The sequence below is a fragment of the Drosophila yakuba genome, chromosome X (genome assembly GCF_016746365.2).
Source record: "Drosophila yakuba strain Tai18E2 chromosome X, Prin_Dyak_Tai18E2_2.1, whole genome shotgun sequence".
In the NCBI taxonomy this organism is placed as follows: Eukaryota; Metazoa; Arthropoda; class Insecta; order Diptera; family Drosophilidae; genus Drosophila; species Drosophila yakuba.
The window spans coordinates 18,110,770-18,122,519 of record NC_052526.2 but is presented as its reverse complement, the minus strand read 5'-3'; the positions used below and the strand labels follow the sequence as shown (position 1 = coordinate 18,122,519).

Sequence of the window (11,750 nt, the reverse complement as noted above, 5' to 3'; positions counted from 1 at the left end):
GAATGGTTGGCTCTCATAATGACCGCATGTGTAACCTAATGCAGATCTGAGGAGCGAGGCCACCGACCAGGATACTGCTCCTGTTGTCAGGACCCCCGATGGAGATGGTTTCCAGAGGGACCAGGAGGGGAGCAACTGCATTCGCCTGGCAATTGAAGGCATTTGCGCGTGAAATTACATTGAAAGTTTAATTGTGCACACCCAGAACGACAAAGTGCAGCAGCTCGCAGTGCATTAGACACGCAAAATTTTCCCATCAATTAAAATTCAACGCCCAGCGAAAGTGGCCTGATTTTCCACCGATTTTCTACCTATTTTCCACCACTTTTCTACCGATTTTACACGGATTTTACACCGATTTTCCACCGCGTTTTATAGATAACAACTGAGATTATCAGCATAATGACATTCGCACACGGGAATTATCATTTAGCGACCTCACTCAATGCCAAAGTCATTGATCTGCTGCTTATCTTTGGCACAGAACTCGTACTTATAAACACATTAAACGCAACTCTTTGTTTCAATAAAAGCAATTTTCACTGCACCACTGCCCTTTGATTAAATGGAAAAGCTTGCGCTTTGCCAATAAATGCTGTATATGCTGTATTATTAACTATAAGCGACTGCTGCTGGAGCTGGGAACTTTCAGCACGCAATCATTAGTTGATTATCTATCGATCTGCGGGATTTTCCCACTGCCACGCCCCCTGTTTTACCACCTGCACCCGCCCACACGCGGAAAGTGGCCGCACATTTCTCCTGTTGCGGCTGACTTAAAAACGACGAACGAGGCGAAACAGTAGAAAAAACCAGTACGCTGTGGAAACCCCTCAGCTGATGCAATTTTCCTGTTCGAAAATTAACAAACAAACACACTCACACACACACACACACCGAACACACGGACGAGTGTGCCAAATGAAAATACGCGCGCGAGAATTCAATTTGTGGAAAAGAAAATGGTGTTGGATGAGTGGCTGCGGGGGGAAAGGGGGGGCTGTAGTTGGTTGTTGTTGGGTGAGGCTTTGGTTTAGCCTGCTGCCTGTTTACTTGAGGTTTTCCCAGCACCCAGCACCCAGGGTTTTTCCTCCATTTTCCCTAGACTGTCGGCATATGAGGGCCAACCGGAAGCCGGAAGGAAATGCAAGCGAAATGCTGAGCGCGCCAGGCAAATACTCAGCCAGAGTGGGTGGCTCATCGGATGGGTGGGTGGTGCAGTGGTGCATTGGTGGTGCAGTGGCTCACAGGCTCGGTGGTTTAGGTCTCGGTCTCGCAGAAGCAGCGCGAATGTCTTGGCTTAGACCGAAAATTGGCACAACCGGAAGTCGATTGAGCTCGCTGCTGCCAGCAGACTTGTCGCCAATCACTCGCTGTGGGCAGACATGGGTTAAGGCATCTGAATCGGGCACACAGTGTTAAGCAACTTAAAGGCCTTACACAGCGACTGATAACTCCTTCTTAAGCGAACTCCTTCAATCGATAAGTTCAGTTTGGAATGATTGTATAAGCTGTTATGTACTATGAGTCCAAAATAGTTTAAGCCATTTTACGCAGACTTGGTCTAGATAATGTAGCAAAAGTTCTTAGCTTTTGATGGAGCTCTTGTGAAAATAAGAAATGGGAAGACCACCACCTTGATATACCTATAATCTTATATCCCATAATCTCATCCACTCACACCTCGTGTTATAAAACCCAAAGAGAGAGTTTATTCCCTAATTAGCTTATTTGATTTTGGCTTTTTGCTATTTACCAACAAAAGAGGAGGTTATAATATTTGAGCTTAGTGAGCTACAGAAACTTTGCTTTAAGGGCAGGCGTTAAGCCGAGTGCTGAGCTGCTGTTTACTTCATTTTGCTGCGCATATTTAATATTTAATTTTCCAACGCCATTGTTAACAACTAAGACCCCTTTGAATGCATTGTTGGTGTTGCCAGGACAACAACGGTGGGTACGGTGGGTGCCATTCACCAGATCCTGGCGCAATACACATGTGCACCACTTTGATGCGAATCCTGCATCTCTCCACTATTACAGTTTGCCCACACTGAGCGAAATGTAGCCCAACAACGATACATATCTCAACGAGATAGGCTACAAACACTCACACAAACATTGAAATGAATGAATTGCAGCCAATTTTGTTCAGTGCATAGGTAGTTGGTTCAAAGAGCTGCTGGAATTACTAATGTTGGCAATCTGTTTGGCTGGCGGTGCCACGCCCCCGTCCGCGCAGCCCGCCCACGAGTTGTGCGCTCGTAGGACCAAATATTTCGATTATTAATGTCTGTTTATCTGCATGCGACGATGTCAGCCGTTCGCCAAAGCCACCCACAGATATGTACTTATTTATATACATAAACATATATATATATATTGCTTATATATATATATATATATAAATAAATATGTATAAACGAGCACATATATATACCCGATCTGTGGGGTTGTCTTTGTTTGCGCTGCTTTATGGGCTTCGATTAATTTTGCGCGCAACTGGCAATGAAGGGGCAATTTGTTGTTGTTATCTGCGGGGCTATATTTAAACATAGTTTATTAGTTGTTGCAGCGATTAAAAGCGTGCCAGACTCCCCCACACCCCCTCTTGGCGTTGGAAAAATATTGCAGACATTTAGTTTGAAGATGGCCAAATTGCAGGGCGGGAAAACTCGCGCGAAAAATGAGCACGTTCAATCAAGGGAATTATGGCGAATCGCTGTGCTCGGGTTATCACGTTATCAACTCAATTATCTATCTATCTATCTATCGGTTGAGCCAAAATCAATGTACTAATTGTGCACGCTTTTAGCCAGATTATTTTGGCCAAAACGCAGCTGAGTTACGCACATCAAGGAATCTCAGCTGTGTGACAAACAATTTGTATAATTATCTCTTATTATATATATTATCGTATTAGTATGAAAAAACCTGGATGCAAAAGCAACGAAAATTTATGTGGTATAATAATATATATATATATATCATTAAATATTATATTAAATTGCTTGTTATGACGTTGGATCTAGTGCATCCTAAATTTATATAATTCCTCGTTTATTAGTCATTGTATATTCTAATATTTCTAAATATGTATTCACGATAACTCATGAAATTAGTCGTGCTGTTTTGACTAGAAAATTCTGACATTCTGGATATTAATGACGCCTGCAAACCTTTAATGAACATTTTGCCTAATGACAAAGTCGTTTTGCAATTCCCATACGTCTCAATAAGATAAAATAATACATTTCCCACCTGAAAATGATCTCACCTGTTGGCGTTTGTGCTGATTTTTTGTGCTGATGCATTTTCATTTTATTGAGGAAACTCCACTCGTAAAAAAGTGTCGATTGTGAATCGCCGGTGTAGAATATAGTTAATCGCAAATGCTTAAACGACACTTATTTTATTTCTTCATTTTTTTGTCAGTTTGTAGAGATTAGCATTTCCCATTGATGCTGCTTCACGCTACACTGTAAGGTATTGCGAAAGATAGAGATGAATTAGTGTAATTGCAAAAGCAAACATGAAAGGGAAATCGGCGATCAAATGTTTGCCCACAAATGTACATATATGTGTTCGTGTTTAGATAAGTAAGCAAATTGCTTAGATAGTGACGCACCCCGTTCCAAGATTAGGCGTTCTTGATAAACACTGCTAATAAACACACACAGTCCGCGAGTAAACAAACAAAACATTGCAAAATATTAAAATATCAGATTGGCGCAGACATGGGTTTATTGCCTATGCACTGCGAGAAAACGATGCTGCTTTCGCAATTCAGCTCAAGTTATTTGGTACTTCAGAGTATAGGTATCTTAATCAAATATCGCATTAGAAATAGTAACTAATAAATTACTTTCATATGAAGTGCGTCATTTGCCTGACTATATAATGGTATCTAATATAATCGAATAATCTATATGATCCTAATATAATATAATATAATCTTAAAAAATTAAGACTGGAAAATGGGAATATTAGGGATATGGCTAGAAGACTCTATAATCCATATTTGTTAATCATAAAAATAGTAAAATAATAATAATAATAAAAATCATAAAAGGTGTCTAAAAGTATGCAGCAATATATTTAGAGTTCAAAAATCTAACAACTTGGCATTATATACCTATACTACATATATATACGCCCCAGGGAGTAGTTGCCCCTAATTAAGCCGCATTTTCGCGCAGTGCACGTATTCGCACATATGCTAGAGCTTTTCGCCATCGAAGTGCGAATCGCGCTTATCTAATGAGTCGATAATCGCGGCGAGTGGCGAAGGAAGTGCATCGACGTGCGGTGTGTTTTGCTGCGAGCTTTTCCGCTTGCCTTGGAGCCCGGAGGCGACTGGTCGACGTGACCGGCGGCACATCGGCCATCCGTGGGCAAAGCTAAAGCTTCCCGCGGGTTCTGGTTCTGGTTCTGTTTCTGGTTCAGGTTCTGATTCTGCCGCCTCCAGTTGGCGGCGCTTCCACGCTGGGAGTGGAGTATATAAGGCCACATGCAGGGCGTGCGTCCCGCGCATAGTGCAGAAAGCTCTCCTCGCGTTCGCCTCGCATTCGCTCCTCCGCATTCGCTCCTCCGCATTCCAATCCGCAACCGGAGTGGTAGCCAGTACCCAGTAGTTAGTGTTCCGATTGAACGAGAGCAGGCAGCATGTGGTCGAAAGTTGGCATCGCCGGAGCCCTGCTCGTGATGGGCGGCGTCCTGTCCGCCAGCGTGGTGGACAACTTCGCCTACGTGGACCGCTCCCTGCCGGTGGCCATGCCCAAGGCGAAGGCCTTCCAAGTGAAGCAGCAGTGAGCAGGTGGTGCCCAGGGACATCTACTGGCCAGCCAGCTACTCCGACTTGTGTGTCCGCAAGTGGGAAATAGTAGTTAGTGCAGTTGCTCCAGTCGATGCACCCGCTTGGAAGCCCCTCCGTGTAACCACAGAAACCATTAATTTATACTGTTTTTTTTCTGTACTTTATGTGACTAATTTAAGGAGCTACCTATGCATAGGCAATAAATAAGTTAAACGAACACGTTGAATGTGTGCGTCATTTGATTGGGTTCTCGATGCAGTGCAATTATCGCAGTGCAATAATGAGCTATTGACATCGGTGGGCAATTAGTGACGAAAAGATTACAACAGACCGCGAAAGCAAAGCGTTTTATTTGTTGGCCCTTTCGAAGCCAATTAGCATGACAATTTCTGTTTGACGAGTCCATGGGATCACACTCACTATTCTTCATACGGAATTTTCGGTTTCGTCAAAATGTTTGCATTGGAATGAATGCCCTATTTGAATCACATTTGTATAATTTGCTTCTGCTTCTGCTTTCACTTGTGTTATTGTGTTTTTGCAGTTTCATGTGTGTTTCACATTGCATTTTATGGCGCTGAGTTGTCCGCATCATTCATATCATGCTTTTCATTGTTCAGACTTACTTGGAATTCATTTGGTTAATTTCATTATTTTCTAGCATGTGCTAGATATGTAAGTGTATGTTTTGCTAATTTTTGTTAATTTTCTTGGTTTGACTAGTCCAAATCCTTCATATCCTTTGGCTTGTCCTGCTCCTTTAACTTGGCCCTTTCTGCCTCCTCCGCCTCCTTCATGGCCTTGGCCCTCTTGGCCTCCAAAGCCTGGCGCAGCTTCACCTGGGACGCGTGCCGGAGGATCGAGGGCACAATGATGACTGGCGCCCGCTTCACTGGGGGTGCCGAAGGAGTAGGGGCAACTGGAGGAGCGAAAGTTGGAGCTGGAGCTGGAGCAGCAGCTGGAGCTGGAGCAACAGCTGGAGGAGGAGCAACAGCTGAAGGAGGAGCAACAGCTGGAGGAGGAGCAACAGCTGGAGGAGGAGCAAAAGCTGAAGGAGCAAAAGCTGGAAGAGGAGCAACAGCTGGAGGAGGAGCAACAGCTGGAGCAGACACAGCTGGAGGAGGAGCAGGAACACGCACAGCTGGAGGAGGAACACGCACAGCTGGAGGACGAACAGGAGCTGGAGCAGGCACAACTGGTGGCGGAGCAGGAGCAGGCACAACTGGTGGCGGAGCAGGAGCTGCAAAGAACTTGGATACCTGCGACCTGCCCGGATGCACATAGGTGGGATTGGGCCTTGGAATCAATTTGACGCCCTTTGGCGGCGTGACGGTGGGCGGCTTGAAGGGCAATGGTGGCGGCTGGTAGAGCGGCTGCTGATTGGGAAACAGTTGTTTGACCAGTAATTGACCCATGGGTCCGGGAAAGTAGTGGGACAGCATGGCCGGCGAGGGCTTCATCATCATCATCTGAATGGGCACCATCTGGGGCCAATTGCCATAGTGGGCGGCACTGAAGGAGAGCAGCTGTGCGGCAGTGAACACCAATTGCCGCTGATTGCCATCGGGCTCCTGCCGCACCGCCTTGAAGTGCGGCGACACCTGGTCGTGGATGAGCGAAATGGTCACATCCGGGCCAAAGAGACGCAGTTTCTCGCGAAGATGGGCGCTTACCACCACGGGCCGGGATTGTGTGGTGGAAGTGGTTACTGCACCGCTGACGGGAATCATTGCCACGTTGGAAGATGGCAGCAGCGGCTGCTTAGGAGGAGCTGCATCAGGCGGAGTGTGCTTGGGCAGCACCCAGGGCTGGTGGGCCGGCTGGACAATGACCTTGGGATATATCTCATGCTCCAGCGGATTGATGCAGTGCGCCAGGAAGTTCGGTGGCGGCGGCAGTGGCGGTGGCGTCTCCACGCGACGACGCTTGGCGGCCCGCGGTTTGGGTGGACCTGGCTTCCGGCCACGCCTACGGCCCTTGGTCGCCGGCTTGGGTGTGGACTCCACGGCGGTTTCCGGGGACTTGGCCATGGGTATGGGGAAGAACGGACGGCTAATGCGGTTGTTCATGAAGCTACCCTTGCTGGGCGCCTGCGAACCAGGCGGCACATAAAGATCCACCAGCTCGATGATTGTGTTTGGCTGCTCCACCAGCACCACCGTTGATGAAGTGCTGGGCTGCTCATCCAAGTTGGCTTTAGTGGAATCTATAGACTTGGCAGCACTTGGAGCAGCGCTCTCATCCTTGGATGTTTGTGGCATGTCAATCGAAGGAGGATCAGGAATATTTTGAGCTATTTCATTCAAAGTTGATGCAGTGTTTATCTTCTGGGAAGTTGCCCCTGCGGCAGCGGAAGTGTCTATTGCCTGGAATCCTGCATCCACAGTAGCAGGAGGCACTCCATCCTGGAAGCGGACAGTAGTGTCCTTTACATTCGTAGTAGACACTGTGTCTTCTTTTACGCATATTTCATAGTTTGGCACAATGGCTATCTGCTCTGATTTTTGGGACACTTCATCCATTCCGGTAACAGGAGTCGTCGTTTCCTTTTCCTGGGACATTGCTGCTGCTGTGGGTGTGTCGCCTGGTGGGTGGAGAAGAGAAGAGGGGGTCAGTTTGGCAGAATTATGGTTGGGAATCCCGCCCTGCAGCACCACATATTAATTTGCATTTGGTTCAAGCCTCATTTGCTTTTATTCCTGCTGACTCTTCAACTCAAACCCACTGCCAATTTCATTCGCTTTCTCGCTGCTGGTCAGTCAACAAATAGTTACAGTGCAAGAAAATAGTTGCCTCTTTGCAATCATTTTCAATGCAAATGTGTGCAAGTGTGTATTGAAACTCTCTATATAAAAGTCAAGTGGAATTTTTTCCAGTGCACACGCACAATCTCTGCCCCTGTCCACAAACACGAAAAATGACTGGCAAGCCGCAAATACTTTGTCAGGCTCAAGTTGACAGTCGTCCTGGATGCCCCGAGTCCTGGTTTTGTTCCTGGCGCCATAGGCTCATTCTGACCACCCCCCCCCACCCCTCTGTCCCCACCCCTCTTGTCCCCACGCATTTGACACTTTTTTGCGGGGAGCCATATGCCGGGGATTCCCCTTCCCCCGCCCTTCCATCCTCTGCTCCTTTTTGCGTGTGCGGAGGCATTTGGCAGAACAGATTGTTGAAGATTTGATTTCGGGCAGAGAGCTTTGCCACTGGACGCCGCCCTGCCCCCCATCCTAACATTCTACCATCCTAACATCCTACCATCCAACCATCCAACCATCCAACCAGCAGCCACTGGAACAATCGTTAATCTAATGAAAGATGACATTTCATGTGGGCCTGGAGATGTTTATGTCCCAACAACACTTGAGCGGGCTGTGTGGCATGTGACCACTTCCATCTCCACTTCCATCTCCATCTCCATCTACACCACCTCCATCTCCACCGAGATGGCTCTTCCAGTTGCTCGCATCTCATCCGATTTGCTGGGGGCATTCATCATTCCCCGGCTTTCGGCTTTCGGCTCTCGGCTCTTGGAGCTCTGATGAATAAGCGGCTAGTTAAGCAGGGGAACCCATCACTAGAGTCTGAGGATGGCCAGGAGGGATGTGGGATGCGGGAATGAAGGAGCTGGCTGCGATCAAAGGTCAATTTACAAGCGGGAACTGACTCATGAGCAGGCTGTCTGCCCCACATATCAAATGGGGGCATTCGTCACTTAATATGCGACACAGTAATTAGAGATATGAATTAGCTGAGAAGGCCAACAGAAGTTTCTCGAGTTTGTGAGTGCCAATAGTGTGGCACAATATATATACAATATTAATTATATAGTATTATTAAGTTATACATATATTGCAAGAAAAGTATTGTGCAATTGCGTTCGATCAGCCAAAAGAAGTTGCGTGCAAAGTCCTTGTATTATAATCATATAACAATAGTAATCCCATTAAAATATATAGTTTGCTATTGAGCATCTTCTCGGTGCCATGTTAACTAGCTGCCACGCCCACCTCAGCTGCCTCCCTCCGCCCAGCACTCAGTGGCCCAATAAAATTTGATTAGCCAAACAATTCGGAGCGGAGCAGTTCATGGGACGAGGGACGGGGCGAGTCCTTGGAAGGCCCCCAGAATATCAGAAATTATGGTGGCCAAAAGGGTGGGATTGGAAGTGGGAGTGGAAGTGGGAGTGGATGTGGGAGGGGGAGTGGAAGTGGGAGGGGGAGTCGCACCAATTTCCGGGGGACATGTGTATTGTGTATTCATGGAACCAGGCGGCGGAGAAGAGTGGAGAAGAGAGGATAAGAGAGAAGAGGACGCGACAGGACATCAGGCAACTTTGGGTTAATTTACATTATAAACTTTGAATATTTTATTGTTTGCCCAGGCTAAGGACACCAGCTGGCCCCGGGCGAGAGATCCTGCCTGCTAGCTCCTGGCTTCCAGCTCCTTGCTCCTTCGGCTCCCTCGACTCCCTCGATTTGTCCTTCTCGGCCACGTTATTGACACTTTTGTGGGCAGAGGAGAGAGTGGCAGTGGCAGTGGAAGTGGCAGTGGAAGTGGGCTAAAAGGTTCTGTGGTCAGCAGATCGAGGTCTGTGACTCTGGTTTAATGGGCGGCATCAACATTTTGGGCCAAATTATGAGGGAGCTGCTCGTCCTGCTGGTCGCTAGGATATCACGCCCACTTACCGCCCATCATTAGCATGGGCTTTTGCTTGTTAAGCTTTTAAGCATCGAGTTACTAAATAATTAAACAATTTCCATTGCGAACAATATTGGTTACAGATTTCGGTGCATATTTCGATGGGCCACTGCAAAACGGCTGCCTATTAAATTGTACTTTAAATTGGTTGAGAAATGCCCAATATTACCACTAATATTACAATTCTAACAATTCCCGTGCTTAATTATGCACTTTATTCCGCCATGCCGCGTCCAAAGTTCAGACTCGAATATCAAATGTCAATTAGTCGAGGTCCAAAGCTCAGTTATTAGGTCCATATTTATGTTCATTTTAACGAGCTCTTTTTAGCTTAAAAGTGCACATTAAATGTGATGCCACTCTGAGCCTTTTTATAATCTGCACTCCATATGCAATGCATCGATATTTATAAATTACACACATGTAATCTATACAAAATACCAGATGAATGATTTGTGTATATAGTATACATAGTATATGCCATTGAGCTTTTTGGCGAACATTTTGATGGCAAAAGCCACGTGCATGTATATATTTCACTCAAAGGGTATTTAATCCTTCGTTTAGTTTCATTTCAGTTAATCGCCGTACGCAGCTGCATTGATTTCACCGGCTTTTCCGACTTTCCCGACTTTTCCGGCTATTGAAAACTGTACTTTATGGGCTTGGAACGTTTTTACCAGAACCGGGCTTACACCAACCGATGAAAGTTTCGCTCTCGCTGCTAATAAGCTACGTGTCGCATTTACCTTTCGGGTGGCTGAAGTGGGTGGTTTGGGTGTTAAAGTGGGTGGTTTGGGTGGCTGAAGTGGGTGGTTTGGGTGGTAAAGTGGGTGGTCCGATTTGGGTGGTGGTTGGGTGGCCTTGCAACGCGGCTTTTGGACTAATAAAAACCAGAGACAGTTTAAGCCGACGTTTCGTGCCGGCTCTTTGTTCTTCTGGCTGCTTTGAACCACATATGAATAAACTGCCACTAATCCAGCATCCAAAACACACAAAAAGAAGCAAAGCTGAGGTATGGTGATGAGGGAGAGGGGGGAGTTAATAATTTATAAATGTTAGCGGGGCGTCAGGGATTAAGCACGGGATTTTCAACGCCTTTTGCTTGGAACTTTTGCCTCGGGAGGGGGGAAAACTTGGCTGGGAAAACTCATTTAAAGAAATGCCTCGCTTATCAACGCCCTGGCATCGAAATTAGCCAAAGCTAAAAGTGTGCGAGGGAAAATGGGAAAGCGGCGATATGCGATGCGATGGGATGGGAAAACAAGGACAAAGCGTATGCAGGCACTGCAATAAATTATAATGCAAATCCGCCTTTGAGATCGCAACAACAACGGCTACAAAATGGGCATTAAATGCCCGCCACTTGACTGCGCCACACATTTTTTTCACATTTTTAAAAATTTGTTTCCTTTTTTTTTCGGCCCACTCTCCGTCGTCCTTGTTGTTCGTCCATTTAAAATGATAAAAATCGCTGGCAATTTTCTGCGTCCGCAGTGAAAAAGATGGGGAAAGTGGGGAAAGTGGGGGAAAGTGGGTGAAAGTGGGGGGAAAAATGGGCGCAAATGGGCTTGGCAGGGTTAAGCGCTGTGTTTGCTGGGCAACCGGAAGCTTTTCACTCACCAATCAAATGGCAACTGCAAAAACAGCAAAAATACTCGAAATCTTGATGCAACTCGAAAGTGTTTTTTTTTTTGTTTTCCGGGCTCCGTCGACTTTGAAACTGGAACTGAAACTGAAAAGTGACTAGGTGACCCCCTTGGATTCGGACGAGTTCGACTGACATGCCGCCCAGAGTCGACTTATATGGGGAAAATGAGTTTCCGATCCGATTAAATATTATGTATATTAGTGAATTAGACATATCTTCGCTATCTATAACCTTTGCAGCTCTAGCTCTACAACAGATGTTTCATTCCATCTCATATCACAACAAAAGCATTTGTAATCCGACCCCAAAGAGGGGAACTTCTCCTCCCCCTGCAAATTTATAAACATATGTAAATGCTTAATACCCCAATCCCGCCCTTCATTCATTCACCCATTTAATCTGCCGCAAAATGTTTGAAAATTGCACTTAAAGACGCAAAAGTTTAAATGCGAAATGCGAAATGCTGACAAATGCGTTTCGTTTCGTTTCGTTTCGATTTCCATTCACAAAAGGGGCCTTAGAGTTGGGTATTCCATACATATATATATGTGTATATGTATCTCAAAGTTGGAAATTAAATTAAATTTC

The 11,750-nt window shown here is 46.0% G+C and overlaps 2 protein-coding genes across 2 annotated transcripts; one reads left to right on the top strand and one right to left on the bottom strand.

Moving 5' to 3' along the window:
• The first annotated feature begins 4,527 nt into the window (after window positions 1-4,527).
• LOC26534674 lies at window positions 4,528-5,030 on the top strand. The gene has a single exon (XM_039374244.1). The coding sequence runs from the start codon at window positions 4,663-4,665 to the stop codon at window positions 4,807-4,809; it is 147 nt and encodes a 48-aa protein (XP_039230178.1). The 5' UTR covers window positions 4,528-4,662; the 3' UTR covers window positions 4,810-5,030.
• Window positions 5,031-5,133: 103 nt separating this feature from the next.
• On the bottom strand, window positions 5,134-11,290 carry LOC6525869 (proline-rich extensin-like protein EPR1). The gene is made up of 2 exons (XM_039374242.2): window positions 11,135-11,290; window positions 5,134-7,397 (listed from the first exon to the last, which is right to left on the bottom strand). Exon 2 carries the CDS (start codon window positions 7,372-7,374, stop codon window positions 5,533-5,535), a length of 1,842 nt encoding a protein of 613 aa, XP_039230176.1. The 5' UTR covers window positions 7,375-7,397; window positions 11,135-11,290; the 3' UTR covers window positions 5,134-5,532.
• Between the last annotated feature and the right edge of the window lie 460 nt (window positions 11,291-11,750).

Bases quoted from the DNA above. Each gene is read 5' to 3' on its own strand.
- LOC26534674 (XM_039374244.1), top strand. From the start codon at position 4,663: ATGTGGTCGAAAGTTGGCATCGCCGGAGCCCTGCTCGTGATGGGCGGC.
- LOC6525869 (XM_039374242.2), bottom strand. From the start codon at position 7,374: ATGTCCCAGGAAAAGGAAACGACGACTCCTGTTACCGGAATGGATGAA.